Source organism: Taudactylus pleione, unplaced genomic scaffold (genome assembly GCF_031769625.1).
Source record: "Taudactylus pleione unplaced genomic scaffold, aTauple2 ptg000027l, whole genome shotgun sequence".
Taxonomy (NCBI): Eukaryota; Metazoa; Chordata; class Amphibia; order Anura; family Myobatrachidae; genus Taudactylus; species Taudactylus pleione.
This window is the reverse complement of record NW_028284429.1, coordinates 2,486,343-2,506,590: the sequence shown is the minus strand read 5'-3', so window position 1 is coordinate 2,506,590 and position 20,248 is coordinate 2,486,343. Positions and strand designations below refer to the sequence as shown.

At 46.7% G+C, this 20,248-nt stretch overlaps 1 protein-coding gene across 1 annotated transcript in view; it reads right to left on the bottom strand.

Annotated features, from left to right (window-relative positions):
• The window catches only part of LOC148539145 (receptor-type tyrosine-protein phosphatase eta-like), a 168,045-nt gene that overhangs the window by 125,437 nt on the left and 22,360 nt on the right, over positions 1 to 20,248 (bottom strand). Inside the window, exons 9-10 of the mRNA XM_088451818.1 lie at positions 1,157 to 1,417; positions 666 to 932 (exon numbers count right to left, since the gene is read on the bottom strand). Of these exons, the coding sequence (XP_088307944.1) occupies positions 666 to 932; positions 1,157 to 1,417 (528 nt within the window). The remainder of the gene's footprint in view (positions 1 to 665; positions 933 to 1,156; positions 1,418 to 20,248) is intronic.

Here is a 20,248-nt window from a genome sequence, read left to right as displayed (position 1 = left end):
CAGTGCGTATAGGAAGGGTCTCTGCAAACTGATGATAGGGTAAATGTAACATCTATGTAAAAGTCTGTGAATTGCAGGCATCAGTGAGAACCCGGTGAGTCTGGCTAATGTAAAATGGAAATCATTTAAAAGGCAACACCAGCTTGGTTTTGTCTTTTAAATGATTGCCACTTTGATACGTTGGGCTGACTGGTCGGGTTCTCAGTCATGCCTGCAGATAGCAGACTATTACATTTACCAAAATGTGTTATTTTATATATCAATAATAGCTAGAATTATAGTGCTGATTTGTGCCTCATACAATGTACACACGTAGGTAACATTTTGTGTATTCTAACTTCATTAAACTCTAAAACAAAGTCTGTATTTAAATTATTGCTTCTTCAATTTAAAATCACTGAACAAAATATCTATCATATTAGCTCAGAGGTTCTCAAACTCGGTCCTCATAACCCCATACAGGTCACGTTTTCCAGTTCACCCAGCAGGTGCACAAGTGTAGTCATTACTCACTGACACATTTAAAAGATCCCCAGGTGAGACTAATTATTTCACCTGTGATTCTGTGAGGAGACCTGGAAAACATGCTCTGTTTGCGGTCCTGAGGAATGAGATTGAGAACCTGTGTTTTAGCTAAATGTTAGATGAGGAAAAAGTGAACTTACTTGTGTAGACAGAACCGCTCTCAGGTGAACTCTGATACCCCCCGGCTCTGACTGTTACCACAGTAATGGTGTAATTAGTCCCAGATGTCAGGCTCTGAAGGGTGATATTTGTTATTTTACTTGATACAGTCCAAGTGTCTGAAGGATTCCAATAACTTATATAATATGACTTTATTACACCTGTCATATTGGCTGGCTCTCCCCAGGATAGTGTGATGCTGTTTGTCCCAATTGCATTAAAGATCAGAGGTCCTGGTGGTGAAGGATCTGTTAAACACAATGATACATACTGTCGTTTCATATTTGTGAGTCCACAGATTCAAAAACAGATTCTTGTTCCCCAGTGTTATTTACAGACTGATGAGTAAATCATTTTGAAAAGGTGACTGTGAAATTAATATTAATTTGACAAATAAAGTAATTGACAGAATCTGGCAGAATCTATGTATGATCACATGATAAGAAAGTCACGTGACCCCGGTCATACTCACATGTTGCCTCTGTCACTGGGGCGGATGTCTGGCTGCAGTTACCGCTAAGTGTCTGTACAGTGACTGTATATTCTCTGCCCGGTAATAACCCTGTCATATTCCATTGTGGCTGTGTAGAATTAGCTTGTACTGTGATATTTATGGCTCCTGTTAGACTGACATTATAATGATCCACTTTTCCTGCTGGTGTCGTCCATGAGACTCCAAGAACATTAACCGAGTTGTAATTGGTGAGTGTGATGGGGACTGCGAGTCCGGGTACTAAAGGGAAATGACACAAAGATATTATACAGTCACACATACATTCCCCAGCGTTGTGATTAGTATTATATATGTAACTAACATCTCCCATTACCAGCATTTTATTCATCAGTAACTTAGATCTAGAACATGTAATTACCCCCTCCAGCATTCAGACCACTAATTACAGTTTAGTCATGACAATCATTCTGTGGGTTTGTAGCATTAATATAATTACTATCACTTGGCTGAAAAATGTAAAATAACGTTGAACCAACACTTTCGGCAAAATGGAAGATAATTATTCTGGTTACAGTATATACTGTACATACTAGTATTGTAGCCATTTCATGAGTAGTAGCAATTGTGCAGGGATCATTTCCTCTCTATTCCCCCACATTCATATTTTTACCCTTATTCCTCCCATCTCCCCCATCTCCCAATATTTCCCCTATTCCTCCATCTTCCCCTATTTCCCCCATCTCCCCCTATTCCTTCTGTCTTCCCCTATTTCCCCCTATTCCTTCTGTCTCCCCCTATTTCCCCCTATTCCTTCTGTCTCCCTATATTTCCCCCATCTCCCCATATTCCTTCTGTCTCCCATTTCCCCCTATTCCTTCTGTCTCCCTATATTTCCCCCATCTCCTCCTATTCCTTCTGTCTTCCCCTATTTCCCCCTATTCCTTCTGTCTCCCCCTATTTCCCCCTATTCCTTCTGTCTCCCTATATTTCCCCCATCTCCCCCTATTCCTTCTGTCTCCCATTTCCCCTTATTCCTTCTGTCTCCCATTTCCCCCATCTCCCCCTATTCCTTCTGTCTCCCATTTCCCGTTATTCCTTCTGTCTCCCTCTATTTTCCCCATCTCCCCCTATTCCTTCTGTCTCCCTATATTTCCCCCTATTTCCCCCATCTCCCCCTAATCCTTCTGTCTCCCTATATTTCCCCCATCTCCCCCATCTCCCCCTATTTCCCCCATCTCCCCTATTCCTTCTGTCTCCCCCTATTTCCCCCATCTCCCCCTATTCCTTCTGTCTCCCCCTATTTCCCCCATCTCCCCCTATTTCCCCCATCTCCCCTATTCCTTCTGTCTCCCCCTATTTCCCCCATCTACCCCTATTTCTTCTATCTCCCCCTATTTCCCCCATCTCCCCCTATTCCTTCTGTCTCCCCCTATTTCCCCATCTCCCCCTATTTCTTCTATCTCCCGCTATTTCCCCCATCTCCCCTATTCCTTCTGTCTCCCCTATCTCCCCCTATTTCCCCCATCTCCCCCTACTTCCCCCATCTCCCCCTATTCTTTCTGTTTCCCCCTACCTCCCCCTATTTCCCCTATCTCCCCTATTCCTTCTGTCTCCCCCATCTCCCCCTATTTCCCCCATCTCCCCCTACTTCCCCCATCTCCCCCTATTCTTTCTGTTTCCCCCTACCTCCCCCTATTTCCCCTATCGCCCCTATTCCTTCTGTCTCCCCCTATTTCTTCTGTCTCCCCCTATTTCCCCCATCTCCCCCTATTCCTTCTGTCCCCCCTATTTCCCCCATCTCCCCCTATTCACAGAGCCGGATTACCAATGTGGCAGACAGAGCTACAGCTACAGGCCCCCAATCAAAACATGCCCACAGTGATCAATCTGCTGATGTAGACAGGATTTTATTTTCCTGCTACAGCAGCCTGCCATTGGCCGTCCAAGGCCCTCCCCCCGATCCCCTGATAAGAGCCTCAACCCCCCCTCCTCCTGTCGCGTCACTGGTGGCTCATGCGCGGCACACATAGCGGCGGTTACACATGATGGCAGTGCAGTGAAGGACTTCTCTAGTCCTTCCTGCGCGGGTCAGCATGGAATCCTCTAATTTTCACAGTGCCTCCACGGTGCTGCCCCGCCACCATCGCTACCTGAAGCAGCACCGGAACCAGTCTCACTGGCAGCTGCGTGAAGGCTGACTGGCAGCAAAGTGAAGAATCAGCATGAGGTGAGGCCAGCTGCTGATCATAACTGGGGCATGCAGTATGGTGTGTATACTGCTGGGGGGCAATGCTGTATATACTGCTGTGGTAATATTGTGTACATTGTATATGTGAGGGCAATGCAGTAAATACAGCATTGCCCACACAGTTATAATATACACAATGTTTGCCCCATGACAGCAGTATACACAGCATTTCACTCTACAAATGTAATATATACAATAATATTACCCCAATATCAGTGTGATGGGAGTAATATTGTGTATATTACTCTGCGGGGGCAATGCTGTATATACTGTTGGTATGGGGGTAATATTATGTATATTACATCTGTGAGGGCAATGCTGTATATACTGTTGGTATGGGGGTAATATTATGTATATTACATCTGTGGGAGCAATGCTGTATATACTGTTGGTATGGGGGTAATATATATATTACATCTGTGGGGGCAATGCTGTATATACTGTTGGTATGGGGGTAATATTATGTATATTACAAAATGTGGGGACAATACTGTATATACTGTTGGTATGGGGGTAATATTATGTATATTACATCTGTGGGGGCAAAACTGTATATACTGTTGGTATGGGGGTAATATTATGTATATTACATCTGTGGGGGCAATGCTGTATATACTGTTGGTATGGGGGTAATATTATGTATACTACATTTGTGGGGGCAATGCTGTATATACTGTTGGTATGGGGGTAATATTATGTATATTACAAAATGTGGGGACAATACTGTATATACTGTTGGTATGGGGGTAATATTATGTATATTACATCTGTGGGGGCAATGCTGTATATACTGTTGTTATGGGGCTAATATTATGTATATTACATCTGTGGGAGCAATGCTGTATATACTGTTGGTATGGGGGTAATATTATGTATATTACATCTGTGGGGACAATGCTGTATATACTGTTGGTATGGGGATAATATTATGTATATTACATCTGTGGGGGCAAAGCTGTATATACTGTTGGTATGGGGCTAATATTATGTATATTACATCTGTGGGGACAATACTGTATATACTGTTGGTATGGGGGTAATATTATGTACATTACATCTGTGGGGCAATGCTGTATATACTGTTGGTATAGGGGTAATATTATGTATATTACATCTGTGGGGACAATACTGTATATACTGTTGGTATGGGGATAATATGTATATTACATCTGTGGGAGCAATGCTGTATATACTATTGGTATGGGGCTAATATCTGCAGGGGAAATGCTGTATATACTGTTGGTATATACTGTTGGTATGGGGCTAATATTATGTACAGTGGGTAAAATAAGTATTAAACACATCAACATTTTTCTCAGTAAATATATTTGTAATGGGGCTATTGTAATTACATTTTCAACAACCCATGCAATCCAGACATGCAAAGAAATGAAACCATAGATGTCCATAAATTGTTATGTGTAATAATGTTAAGAAGAGATTAGAACTGATTAAGTTTAAATCTATATAAGAGTCCTTAGTTTTTTGTAATTGGTTGGAATTTGTCAGCAGTTGCTAGGTAGAGTAGTTTGGGGGGTTATCATGGTTGGTTGGTCGCTGACCATGTGGGAGCTCATGGGAGTGGCTTGGTGGACTTTATAAGGCTGGTGTACGCCCAGCAACTTCCTTTTCTGGACGGTGTTTGTCCCTTGGTGCCATCCTCAGGACCTGTATCCGGTGATATTTATCTTATATTATTCTGTCTTTTGTATCTATCTGTTGTATTCTCCCTGCCTCTTGTATTTTTCTGTTTGTTTGCCCTTTGTGTCCTTTTGTTTCCCTTTCTTATTTTCACCCTTGCTCCATCCCCCACCCCTCCCCCCCCTTTTTTCCATATCCTCCCCTCCTTTTGCCCCCTTTTTAATGCCCCGCCCTAAACGTTCTGCACCCCCCCCCTGCCGATTCATGGATTCCCCTGTTCCTTCCCCCGTTCCCCCTTCACGTCGGCGCCTGAGCCTACCTTCTCTTTTGGTCCCGGCCGAGGTCTCCGCTTCTGCCTGGGGACCGGCCACGCCCCCCACCGCCGCTTACACGCGGCCGCCTCCTAGTCCCTCTCTCCCTCTGGGCGAGCAGTCCCCGTCTCCTGCGGGGTCACCGCTCTCACTGGCGCCCGCCCACCAGGCTCTCGCGGGCGCGCGGTTACTTCCGGCGCCCGCGTGCAGCCCCAGCCCGGCGTTTTTCCCCGCGGGTACTCAAGCGGCCTGCTGCAGTCCCCCCCGCCGGGTGCCCCCCCGCGATGCTATATCAAGCTGCGGGGGGCCCGGCTCACCAACAACTCGCGGGCGCGCGGTTACTTCCGGCGCCCACGTGTCCCTCCAGCCCGGCCCTTCCTCCCGCCGCTCCTGCCTTTATTCAGTCCCCTGCTGCCGGGTGCCCCCCCGCAGCGCTGTATCTAGCTGCGGGGGGCCCGGCCCTCCATGCGGCCAGCGCCGCACCCCCCTTCACCCCTGCGGCCGCCATTTTGTCCACTTGCCCAGCTCCATTTCACCATTCTTCAGCCCCTATTTTCATGGGGGCCAATTTCCCTGGGGGTTCCTTTGTTCATCACCCTGCAGTTCCTGCCGGGGGGGCAACTCCATCTATCTATGAACCCCCCCATCCCTCCCAGCCTCCACCCACAGCCCATTTCCTCCCTCCCCCCCTTTCCTCTTTCAGCGGCCCATCCTGCTTTCCCTATGTTTTCTTCTGCTCCTTCCCTCACTTCATGGTCCTCCCCAGTTTTTCCTTCAGTTTCCCAACCATCTGTTTTTCCTTCTGCTTCTGGCCAAGGTTCCCATTACCCTTTTTTATCCTTACTGGCACCCCTCTTTTGCTCAGCCATACCCTTTCCCGCATTACCCTGCGCCTGGTCATTTACCTTCCGCTCCTTCGTGGCTGCAACATTTTGCTCCCCCACAGGGTCCTGCCCCACGCCCACCAGTGCCTTCTCACATTGCGGTTTGCGCTGCCCCTCCCCCTTTACCTCCTTTTCCTCCTGTCCCAGTTTTTCCCCCAGAGACAGTTCCGGGTACCCCCGCTGTGGTGTCAAGTGATTTATCGTCCTCTATGTCTCGCCGCAGCATTTTGCTTAGTGTTCCAGTGATGGCTTCTGGTGGTGCTGGGATCTCGAGTGGTAGCTCCGTGGCTGGTCCTGCTGCAGGTGACGTGATTGCCCCTGATGTCGCGGTGCCTGAGGCTGTCTGTGACGGGATGTCGGGTCCGGCCGTTGGTGAGTCTGCTGTCCCTCCTTTGCTGTTTGATATGGAATCTTCAGGGTTTAGCGATAGTAGCTCCTCGTCTAGCTCTCCGCCACGCCCGCGTAAATTAGCTAAACTGGTTGCACAGCGTTTGGTTAGGAAGGCAGCTAAGCGTCAGTCAGCTCTGGTTCCTATCATAGCGCCTGTTGAAGATGCTGGTATGGTTCACTGTGCCAATAAGGCAGTAGACAGGGGTTTACTTAAGCGGGTTAGGGACAAGATTCGCAAGGGTAAATTTGTGGATGTTTTTTCTCTAACCGATGACATGAAGAAAGCTTTAGATAAAGCCAAAAAACCCGGGGGTGGCGGGGAGGATGCTTGCCGGGGTTTTCATCATTGACTTAGCGGTATACTGTTTTTTTCGGCCTGCTACCTTGAAACGCGCCCAACGGAGCACCGTAATGTAATAAAGTATATTCATTTGGAGTATGATATTTTTGTCAAATCCAAGGGCTTTGTTTGGAGAGATTACGATGAACAGTTTCGTAGGAAGCAGGACGGTCAGCTGGTTATGCCTCTGAGCCGTAAGGATGTGGAGGTCTGGTTAGCTGTTACCCAGGAAACTAAGGCGTCTGCGGAAGGGGCACAGCATAGGAAGGCTTCTCTCCCTTCACGTGCTGGAGCGAACATGCTTGATAAAGGGAAGTGTTTCGCCTATAATGATTCTCGGTGTTCCCGGGGGTCTGGGTGTCGTTTTCGTCACTCATGCCGCATCTGTAACGGTAGTCGCCCCGCTAAAGACTGTAAGTCAGGAGCAAAGGGCGGTTCAGGGGGCAGGTCTCACACTACCGGAGTTGACAAGTAAGGCCTATTCTCCAGTGGTACTAGACGAGTTAGCAAAATGGTTGGGCTGGTATCCTTTGCGGGATGATTCCCAATTTTTGCTGGATGGTTTTCGTTTAGGTTTCCGATTACCCGTAGCTGGCGCTTTGCATGTAGTCTCCTCCCGGAATTTGCGGTCGGCCAGAGAGCTTCCCCATGTGGTACGACAGAAAGTCTTTGCTGAAGTGGCGTTGGGCCGTATGTCCGGGCCTTTTCCCTCCCCTCCTTTGCAGGACCTATGCATTTCTCCTCTTGGAGTCGTGCCCAAAAAGGTCCAGGGTAAATTCCGTTTGATACAGCATTTGTCGTACCCTCATGGGGGATCTGTGAACGATGCAATCCCCCACTCGCTTTGCCAGGTCCAGTACCAGCTGTTTGATGAGGCGCTCGCGATGATTAGGGGTTTTGGTCCTGGGGCGTTGATGGCAAAATTGGTTGTGGAATCTGCTTTCCGCCTGCTTCCGTTGTACCCCGAGTCCCTATGTTTTATGGGTTTTATGTTAGATGGTCAATTTTTTGTTGACAGGTGTCTCCCCATGGGCTGTGCTATCTCGTGTGCTTAGTTTGAAAAGTTCAGCACCTTTTTGCATTGGTGTATCCAGGCTGGCACTGGCCATGCTGGTATCGCACATTATTTGGACGACTTTTTGTTCGTCGGCCCACATGATAGCACAGTTTGTGGGGACGCGTTGTTTTCTGCGCAGGCCCTTTTTCGGGTGCTCGGCGTTCCGGTGGCCACAGACAAGACAGAGGGTCCGACTTCTTGCTTGTCTTACCTAGGTATCGAAGTGGACACAGTTGCTGGGTGCTGCCAGTTGTCGGATGATAAGGTGCAGCGATTGTTAGGTCAGATTCAATGTTGTTTAGATTCTCGGCGAGTTAAATTGCGCCATGTGCAGTCGGTTCTCGGTTCATTTCACTTTGTGTGCCGGATCATCCCGATGGGGAGGGTGTTTTGCCGTAAACTGGAGCGGGCCATTGCGGGGGTCTCCAACCCGCATTTTAGTGTTCGCCTTTCCAGGGAAATACTAGATGACCTCCGGGTGTGGGCTTCATTTTTGTTGGATTTCAACCTGGAGTTGATTTGGCCATTGCAGCCGGTTGACAATGCTGAATTGCAGTTGTTCACCGATGCTGCAGGTTCAACTGGCTTCGGGGCATATTTTCAGGGGGAATGGTGCGCTGCTCCATGGCCGGCATCATGGATAGCTCGCGGATTTCAGTATAACCTGTTGTTATTGGAACTTTTTCCGATAATAGTGGCTGTGGATTTGTGGGCTGACAGTTTGTCTAACCGGAACATAATTTTTTGGTGTGACAACCTGGGCGTGGTGCACGCTATTAATAATCAGCGTTCTTCTTCTCCTATGGTGCTGCGTCTGTTGAGGTTCTTAGTTTTGAGATGTTTGAAGGCGAATATTGTCTTTAGGGCGCGGCATGTGCCAGGCATTGAAAACGGGATAGCAGATTCATTATCCCGCTTTCAATTTGATAGGTTTCGGGTGTTGGCCCGTGAGGCTAATCCGATTGGGATGACATGTCCATCTTCTGTCTGGCAGATTGTCGAGCCGGACTAATTGGTCTGGCACGGAAGTCTCTGGCTCCGTCAACTTTGCGAGTTTACGAGGCAGCTTGGCGCGACTGGGAGGCTTATCGGGTTAGGCATCCTGCGGTGGGTAAGTCTTTAGATCAGCGTTTAGTTGAATTTGTGTGGGACCATTATCAGAGGGGCCGATCTAAGGCGGCCATGGCTTCCGCCCTTGCAGGTATTGCCTTTTTCTCTTGCCTTCACGGCGGTCATGATCCCACAAAGTCTTTTGTGCTGTCTAAGGGTTGGGCTAAAGAAAGTCCCATGGTGGCTGATTCTCGCCGGCCAATTGACCTGGCATTGCTGCAGCGGTTGATAGGGGTAGTTTCTTTGATTACATCTTCCGAATTTGAATCTTTTTTGTTACGTTTAGTGTTTGCACTTGCTTTTTTTGGCGCGTTTCGGATTAGTGAGCTTGTGGCATCTAGTAAGAGGTCTCCTGATTCAGGGCTATTATTTAAGCATGTGGTAATCCAGGCGGGGGCTATCCTGTGCAAAATTCCACGTTCCAAAACTGATCAGTTGGGACGTGGGCGTTGGGTTACCATCAAGCCTCATTCTAATTCTGAGATTTGCCCTTTGCGCTTGGCTGGGATATATGCGGGTCTGCGCCCGTCAGTTGGCGCGCAATGGTTATTACATGCTGACTCCTCCCCTTTGACTAAGTTTCAGTTTGCTGCTGTGTTTAAGCGCTGTTTGGGTCAGCTGGGTTTGGATGTTGCGCATTACGGTACGCATTCTTTCTGTATTGGCGCGGCTACTTGTGCAGCAGCTAGCGGGTTGCCTCTATCTGCCATTCAAGCGATTGGGAGATGGAGGTCATCCGCCTATAAATCATATGTTAGATGTGATAAGCTTTAAGTTGTGTTTTTTCTCACCCAGAAACGTAGTTTTCCCGCCAGTTTTTTAATGGCTAGCATTCAAAAATTGAGGGTGTGAAGGGATTTTTTAATTTTTCCTCCAAAAAAAGGGCCGTAATTCAATTGGCTTATTATACACGGCTCATGGATCACAAAAACAAAAATGAGGTTTTTTGGATTTTCTCCTTCGCCTGGGCATTGTTACTAACATTCTCCTTCTAAGTTACCACTCTATCCTCTTCATATAATGTTCCTTTACTGACGTTTTAGTTCTTTTTGCTCTTTTACAGCTATGTCCGTGTCTTCTGAACAAGTCTGGCTTGTGGGCCATTCGTTTATTTATTGGGCTGAAAGGCATGCGATGGCAAAAAGGGCATCCCTGTTGTTAGGGGGGCGTCAGGTTCGGTGGTTTGGAGTCAGGGGCATGCGGTGGCCAGCTCTTTTGGAATTCTTGTTTCAGCAGGAGATGCGCTGTGGGCGCCCGGCATGGCTGGTGATTCACCTCGGAGGCAATGATGTGGGGCAGTCTAAGGGTATAGATCTGATCTTGCGGATGCAGGCTGATTTGTGCACCCTTCGGTCCCGGTGGCCGGAGGTGCGCTTGGTCTGGTCGGAAATTATCCCTCGCCATGTATGGAGGGGTTCGAGGGACCTGTTGGCTTTGGATAAGGCTCGCAGGAAGATTAGCAAGGCTGTTTCTCGTTTTGTCTCCAGGTCCGGTGGTTTGGTGGTACGGCACCCAAGTTTACGTTTAGAACAGGCTCCATTTTTTCGCCCTGATGGGGTGCATTTATCAGATTTGAGGTTAGGTGTGTTTTTGGATGATGTTTTTTCCTGTTTGGATGCGGTCTAGTGTTTTGGTTTGGGTGGCAGGCTGCGGTTCTTTGGAACCTGGCGGTGGCGAGAAGGTGCTACAATCCAGCGACCACGTAAAGTGTAAGAATATTTAGTTGTGGAGCACATATCCTTTAAATGGTCGTAGTATGGCCTACCTCTGCGGGAGGACTTTGGGCGTCTGTCTCTGCGGACATGCTCATACTATGCAATATCATAAGGGTTGTGAGTCTTCACAGCTTAGCTTACAATGACCGCAGGGGGGGCATTTCAGTCGCTCCCTAATATTGGTCACAATGGCCACAGGGGGGGCATATCAGTCGTTCCCTAATATTGGCTAAGATCATATGGCTGGAGCTGATTGTTTGTAGAATCCTTCTTTGCCTCCCAATAAATTAAATTCAATAATTAAAAGTATAATTCAGGGTCATACCTTTAATAAAAGCAAGTTATGACCATTTAACCAAAGCAGTCTGTGTCCTGTCTTTATTTTAGTATAAGTTAGTGTAAGCTGTTATATATTGTGTTTAATTGCAATAAAGTTATGGACGCCGTAGAAGAGATGAGAACTGATTAAGTTTAAATCTATATAAGAGTCCTTAGTTTTTTGTAATTGGTTGGAATTTGTCAGCAGTTGCTAGGTAGAGTAGTTTGGGGGGGTTATCATGGTTGGTTGGTCGCTGACCATGTGGGAGCTCGTGGGAGTGGCTTGGTGGACTTTATAAGGCTGGTGTATGCCCAGCAACTTCCTTTTCTGGACGGTGTTTGTCCCTCCCTCCCTTCCCTATCTCTTTACTGTGCATTTGTTGTGTATGTTTTTACTAACACTTTTTATTGTTGTGTTCCGGCGAGAAGGTGCTACAATCCAGCGGCCACGTAAAGTGTAAGAATATTTAGTTGTGGAGCACATATCCTTTAAATGGTCGTAGTATGGCCTACCTCTGCGGGAGGACTTTGGGCGTCTGTCTCTGCGGACACGCTCGTACTATGCAATATCATAAGGGTTGTGAGTCTTCACAGCTTAGCTTACAATGACCGCAGGGGGGGCGTTTCAGTCGCTCCCTAATATTGGTCACAATGGCCACAGGGGGGGCGTATCAGTCGTTCCCTAATATTGGCTAAGATCATATGGCTGGAGCTGATTGTTTGTAGCATCCTTCTTTGCCTCCCAATAAATGAAATTCAATAATTAAAGTATAATTCAGGGTCATACCTTTAACAAAAGCAAGTTATGACCATTTAACCAAAGCAGTCTGTGTCCTGTCTTTATTTTAGTATAAGTTAGTGTAAGCTGTTATATATTGTGTTTAATTGCAATAAAGTTATGGACCCTTAATGACACAGGGAAAAGGTATTGAACACGCTTACTAAAATGTATTTAATACTTCGTACAAAAGCCTTTGTTGGTAATGACATCTTCAAAATGCCTCCTGTATGGAGAAACTAGTCACATGCATTGCTCAGGTGTGATTTTGGCCCATTCTTCCACACAAACAGTATTCATATCTTGAAGGTTCTGTGGGCCTCTTCTGTGAACTCTGATCTTTAGTTCTTTCCATAGAGTCTCAATTGGATACAAGTCAGGTGATTGGCTGGGTCATTCTAGCAGCTTTATTTTCTTTCTCTGAAACCAATTGAGAGTGTTCTTGGCTGTGTGCTTGGGATCATTGTTTTGTTAAATGTCCACCCTCAGTTCATCTTCAGCATCCTGGTAGATGGCAGCGGATTTTTATCAATATCTCGGTACATTTTTCCATTCATCCTTCCTTCACTCATATGAAGTATGCCAGTGCCGTATGCTGAAAAACAGCCCCACACCATGATGTTCCCACCTCCAAACGTCACTGTTGGTATGGTGTTTTGGGGTGATGTGCAGTGCCATTTCTCCTACAAACATGGTGTGTATTATGGCATCCAAAGAGTTAAATTTGGGTCTCATCTGACCAGACTATATTCTCCCAGTATTTCACAGGCTTGTCCAAATGTTGTGCAGCAAACTTTAAACGAGCTTCAACATGCTTTTTCTTCAGCAATGGAGTCTTGCGTGGTGAGCGTGCATACAGGCCATGGCGGTTGAGTGCATTACTTATTGTTTTCTACAATTGTACAGTACCTGTTAATTCCAGGTTTTTCTGAAGTTTTCCACAAGTGGTCCAAGGCTCTTGGACAACTCTCCTGATAATTCTTTTCACTCCTCTATCAGAAATCTTGCGAGGAGCACCTGGTCGTTTATGGTGAAATTATGTTCTTTCCACTTCCGGATTATGGCCCCAACATTGTTCACTGGAACATTCAGAAGTTTAGAAATCCTTCTATAACCAATGCCGTCAGTATGTTTTGCAACAATAAGGTTGCAAAGGTCTTGCATGAGCTTTTTGCTTTTACCCATCATGAGATGTTTCTTGTGTGACATCTTGGTAATGAGACACCTCTTTATTGGCCATCAGTTGGGACTAAACCAGCTTATATTAATTTGCACTGACCAGGGGCAGGATTGCTTTCTAATTACTGATAGATGTCAGCTGGTGTCTTGGCTTCCCATGTCTTTTTGCACCTCCCTTTCTTCATGTGTTCAATACTTCTTCCCCGTGTCATTTCACATTATTACACATAACTTAATTTATGGACATCTATGGTTTGATTTAGTTGCATGTGTGGATTGCATGGGTTGTTGCTGACATTTGGGGAATATTTCATTACAATAGCCCCATTACAAATATATTTAATGAGAAAAATGTTGATGTGTTCTATACTTATTTTGCCTGCTGTATATTACATCTGTGGGGGCAATGCTGTATATACTGTTGGTATGGGGTTATTATTATGTATATTACATCTGTGGGGGTAATACTGTATATACTATTGGTATGGGGGTATTATTATGTATATTACATCTATGGGACAATGCTGTGTTTACTGTTGGTATGGGGGTAATATCAGAGCCGTAACTAGACTTTTTGGTGCCCTGTGCCAGAAAGAGCATTGGCGCCCCCCTCATTTTTCAAAGGGACATAATACACCCAAAAAAGGGCCATGGCTTCATGGGGAAGGGCCAGGGAAGAGATAGGGGAGGCCAGGAGATGCTGGGGATAAATAGGTACATAATATAGTGCACCTGAGAGAGGGTCATGGCCTCATGGGGAAGGGCCAGGGAAGAGATAGGGGAGGACAGGGGATGCTGGGGATAAATAGGGACATAATATAGTGCACCTGAGAGAGCCATGGCCTCATGGGGAAGGGCCAGGGAAGAGATAGGGGAGGCCAGGAGATGCTGGGGATAAATAGGGACATAAGATAGTGCACCTGAGAGAGGGCCATGGCCTCATGGGGAAGAGATAGGGGAGGCCAGGAGATGCTGGGGATAAATAGGGGCATAAGATAGTGCACCTGAGAGAGGGCCATGGCCTCATGGGGAAGGGCCAGGGAAGAGATAGGGGAGGCCAGGAGATGCTGGGGATAAATAGGGACATAATATAGTGCACCTGAGAGAGGACCATGGCCTCATGGGGAAGGGCCAGGGATGAGATAGGGGAGGCCAGGAGATGTTGGGGATGAAATAAGAGGAAGCTACAAGTGAGAATGATAATAAACAGAAATTTGACAGGCCCAAACAGCGCCCCCTGACCTGTGGTGCCGTGTGCCATGGCACTGGCCGCAATACCCTAGCTACGGCCCTGGGTAATATTATGCATATTACACCTGTGGGGGCAGTGCTGTTTATACTGTTGGCATGGGTGTAATATTCTGAATATTACATCTGTGGGTGCAATGCTGTGTATACTGTTGGTATGGGGGTAATATTATATATATTACACCTGTGGGGGCAATGCTGTTTATACTGTTGGCATGGGTGTAATATTCTGAATATTACATCTGTGGGTGCAATGCTGTGTATACTGGCAATTATATATATCTCTGGGGCAGCACAGATGGTGTAACAGTCAGTATTACTGCCTCCCAGCACAGGGTTTGATTTCCACCATGGCCCCTACCAAGTGGTGTGCATATTTTCCCTATACTGTACTTGTCTTTGTTTCCTCTGGGTACTCTATAGTACCCATTGAAAGACAATTTCCTATTTCCGTCAAGTTGGTTACCTGGCATTAATGGATGGCTGGGAACGGTCACTGATAAGTGAGCCATTTCTTATTCAAAGTATGTTTCAAATTGGCTGATATTTGTGCGTAATACATGTGTATATAACACATCATGGGCCTGATCAGGGCTGCACACAATGCAGATGTCATATTTCAGTGATGTTTTGCTACTGTGCATGCACGAAAATTACTATAAATTGGTATGACGCATGCGTCACACTGTGTGTACGCACAAAGACGTTCCTATGATTGAGATGTGCGGTATCAGAAGTGTCTTGGGAAAGTGATGAGCGTTCCTGGCCGGTGACTTGGAGGTGGCTATTACTGCACATGAATATGCTCTGTGTCAGCTTTTGGATTTCTTGTATCATACATTTAAAAGTCTGAGTGTTGACAAACAGTTCATTTTTTTGTGGGGGTTGGGGAGAGTGGACCCAATGGATCTCTGCCAGGATGCTAAATGCAGTTTATATGGCGCTCCTATTTGTCTAAGGCAAATTTATCATTGTCAGGTATATTTCTGTTAATCAAATAAAAATTGTTGCATTTTATTAAGAACCATAGTTTGTATATTTACTATTTATTTTTTATTCAGTGGTCAATAATATAACAGGTGATCTATGCTTCATATTAGCAAGGAGGGGAGGGAGATTAAGGTGGATGAAGGTAGGCGAGTAGCTATACCTTCCATGGTGCTAGCCACACCCCACAGCACAGACCACACCTCCACAGTACTGGTCACATCCTCATATCACTAGTCACACCCCCTGCTGCGGCACACAATAGGCCCTTCATACATTTAATCTCCAGGCCCATGAGGGTCTTAATCTGGCACTGCCCATTCCTCCCATCTTCCCTATTTCCCCCATCTCTCCCCTATTCCTTCTGACTCAACCTATTTCCGCCCTCTCCCCCTATTTCTGCCCTCTCCTCCTAATTCCCCCATCTCCCCCTATTCTACCTGTCTCCCCCTTCTCCTCCATTTTACCCTATTTCCCTCGTCTCCCCCTTCTCCTCCATTTTCCCCTATTTCCCTCATCTCCCCCATTCCTCCTCTCTTCCCCTATTTCCCAATCTCTCCCTATTCCTCCCATCTCCCCCTATTTCCCCATCTCTCCATATTCCTCCCATCTCCCCCTATTTCCCCCATCTCTCCCTATTCCTCCCGTCTCCCCCTATCTCCCCTATTCCTCCTGTCTCCCCCTATATCCCCTCATCTCCCCCTATCTCCCCTATTCCTCCTGCCTCCCCCTATATCCCCTCATCTCCCCCTATCCTTCCCCGTTTTTACTGCTGTTTTTGTGCTTTTCTTACTTGCGGGTCTAGTTACTAAGCAGTGTTAGGAGATAGAGTGAAAAGTGATAAGTCTGTGATAAGGTACCAGCCAATCAGCTCCCAACTGTCATCTCACAGGCTGTGTTTGAAAAATGGCAGTTAGGAGCTGATTGGCTGGTACCTTATCACAGACTTATCACTTTTCACTCTGTCTCCTAACACTGCTTAGTAAATAGACCCCTTGGTCTCTTTCTCCTCTCTCACCTCTGTCTTTCCTGTCCCCTTCCTCCTATCTTCTCCACATCTCACTTTCTCGCTGCGGCTGCTGGAGGTAGTGAGAATATACACCGGGTCGCTAGATGTCGTGGCCAACATTTACTTTTTCTCTGTACACCCGTCTCCATATATGCCCCCCTTTACCTCATCTCTCTGTCTCCCCCTTATCTAGCTCTCCCCATTCCTCTCTTCTCTCTCTTTTTACCTGTTCCCCATCTATCTCTCCCCCTCTTGTCCTGTCTGCTTTTACGCTCTCTCTCCCCTCACCATTTCCCTCTGTTACTTTTCTCTCTTCCCTGCTATCTTTGGACCTCATTCAGAGTCGGACGTAAGCGGCCGCTCGGTCGTACGCATCCGATGTTTCCAAACCACGCATGCGTACGGTTAGTTGTGCACATGTGCGTATGAGACCTTGCGATCCAAAATGCTGTCGAGCGTACGGCTTACGAGCAGGAAGTGACTTCCGAGAGTTGATTGACATGAAAGGTCGTTTGTGGGTGTTGACGGGGGTGGTGGTCTAGAAACACAGGCGTTCCTCACCGTTTTCAGGGCGTTTTAGGGGCGTACACAAATTACCTGCTACGACCGACATAGAAGGCCGGAAGTAGTAAAACATCACTCTGCGAGCAGGTTAGAGGCCTGGCTGATTGTACAGCTTGAGGTTGGGTACGTGCTCTCTCAAGCCCCAGAGTACAATCAATACTATCAAATGTGACTGATGTTATGTCTGATGTTTCTATTTTGTGCCACACAATGCAAGCAGCTAATAATCGATTGTTGTAGCTATTAACACTGATAATTGGCTTGTAATTGATTCAGTTGCATTTGCATTAGCGAATAATAAGAATAAATTAATGTCATGGTCATGGCTTTTTATATGTTTTTTTTTTGTGGATTTTTGGAACAAGAATATATATAATTTTTTGTAAAAAACATGCCAAAATAAGTAAAAATTATAAAGACAAATAAATTAAAAAACAACACTTTAGAACAATAATAACATAATTGAAAACAAGCTATTAACAAGATGATCATTAGCGTATGCAAACATGACATGTGGGCATCAAGCGGCCGCAACCATAAGAAGAAAATTAACATACAGCCACAGACAACGACTGACAACGATCGACTCGATCGCTAGCTGCTATCACTCGTTAGCTAGAGGAGGTGCATTGTTCATGTATGGGCGTCACTTTGGTTGCGATCGCCCGGCCGTGCGTTTGCTTTTTTTTGAGATTCTCGATCGTTAGGTGTACGACCGAGCGGCCGCTTACGACCGACTCTGAATGAGGGCCTTTGTCCCTATGTGTGTAATATAACGCTCTGGACTGATAAATAGGTTCAGCGCTGATATCAATGTTATCAATTTTGGCATGAACTCTGTGCTGCTGTGCCAGCCACAGGGGATAATGACTCCCTGCATTTCATGGTGCTGGCTGAACGACGGACAGACTGTCTGCTGGAACCCAGATGTCTTGCATTGCTTTTGTTGTTCGCCTGTACAGAAAGGAGGTGAAGGGGGAGGACGGTAGACGAGTCCACTATTCTCAGCTAGAGTATATTGTGGGCCACCTGCAAAACTGTCCAGCAGCACAAATAGCTCTGAGGGGGTACAGTGCCGTCCTACCTTCATTACTAATGCGCAGCTTCTGGGCAGAAATTAAACCCATTATATAATAGATAATCTTGTAAGTTATATTTTCTGATTAACAGAATTCTAAATGTTATGACTATAAAATAATAATATAAGGCCCTGTCAATATAAATGTTCTCTTGTCGTCTTTCCACGTCCTTACATAAATAAATGTGCTTTCCCATAAAGTGATCCTAGGGAGTGCTAGAGGCCTAAAACTGGCACTAATGATTGTGCCTGATCAACGCCACCTCACAGAGATAAAAATCTGGTTACAATGGGATTTTTGTATTCATGTAATACGGTACGCATTTTGCGCAGTTTATTGGTGGACACTGGAGTCTGAACAGTGGGGTATACATTGTGGAGATGGGAATCCGCACATCAGCAGCTCTGGTCAGGCCCGGTGACAGAGGGGTACAAAGGGTACCCCATCCCAGGCCCCAAGGCTCAGAGGGGCCCCCGAGGTTCAGGGGGCCGAGGCGCATAATTGTAATTAATTCAATTGATTAATTAAATAAGTTAAAGACTGGCCGCCGGCACAGCACAAATAGACAACAAAGAAAAGTGCTCCCTGCAGATATTCTCCTCCAGCGGCCCCCCCGCGGCCCCTTTACCTGGTCTGGCTGTGATGATGTTGCAATGTCATTACACATCACGCTGCGCCAGCCCTTCCTTCCCTGGTCTGTCCCTGCCGCCGCGGCCACCGCTAAGGAAGAAGCAGGGAGGAACAATGGCAGCATTCCGCCTGGCACAATATCAAGCAGCAAGCTGCAGCAGACAACCTCCCCAGTCCCACCTATGTGACAGATGACATTGACAGGCAACACCCTGCACAGACTGGTAAGTTAGAGTGTATTTGTTATATTATTCCAAATAAATATGCTGTGTTGCTCCATGTATATGTGTGTATTTATATGTTTATGTGTGTGTATTTATGTGTGTGCATTTATAATATAAGTGTATTTATGTGTGTGTGTGTGTGTGTGTGTGTGTGTGTGTGTGTGTGTGTGTGTGTGTGTGTGTGGTGTATGTCCCCATACACTAGTATCACAGATATCTCCTGCTTACCTTCCTCTCCCGGAATGGCCCGCTGTCCCCATACACTAGTATCACAGATATCTCCTGCTTACCTTCCTCTCCCGGAATGGCCGCTTTCCCCATACACTAGTATCACAGATATCTCCTACTTACCTTCCTCTCCCGGAATGGCCGCTGTCCCCGTACACTAGTATCACAGATATCTCCTGCTTACCTTCCTCTCTGGGAATGGCCGCTGTCCCCATACACTAGTATCACAGATATCTCCTGCTTACCTTCCTCTCCCGGAATGGCCGCTGTCCCCATACACTAGTATCACAGATATCTCCTGCTTCCCTTTCTCTCCTGGAATGGCCTGCTGTCCCCGTACACTAGTATCACAGATATCTCCTGCTTACCTTTCTCTCCCGGAATGGCCGCTGTCCCCATACACTAGTATCACAGCTATCTCCTGCTTACCTTCCTCTCCCGGAATGGCCCGCTGTTCCCATACACTAGTATCACATATATCTCCTGCTTACCTTTCTCTCCCGGAATGGCCGCTGTCCCCATACACTAGTATCACAGATATCTCCTACTTACCTTCCTCTCCCGGAATGGCCCGCTGTCCCCTTACACTAGTATCACAGATATCTCCTGCTTACCTTCCTCTCCCGGAATGGCCGCTTTCCCCATACACTAGTATCACAGATATCTCCTACTTACCTTCCTCTCCCGGAATGGCCGCTGTCCCCGTACACTAGTATCACAGATATCTCCTGCTTACCTTCCTCTCTGGGAATGGCCGCTATCCCCATACACTAGTATCACAGATATCTCCTGCTTACCTTCCTCTCCCGGAATGGCCGCTGTCCCCATACACTAGTATCACAGATATCTCCTGCTTACCTTCCTCTCTCCCGGAATGGCCCGCTGTCTCCATACACTAGTATCACAGATATCTCCTGCTTACCTTTCTCTCCTGGAATGGCCCGCTGTCCCCATACACTAGTATCACAGATATCTCCTGCTTACCTTTCTCTCCCGGAATGGCCCGCTGTCCCCATACACTAGTATCACAGCTATCTCCTGCTTACCTTCCTCTCCCGGAATGGCCCGCTGTTCCCATACACTAGTATCACATATATCTCCTGCTTACCTTTCTCTCCCGGAATGGCCGCTGTCACCATACACTAGTATCACAGATATCTCCTGCTTACC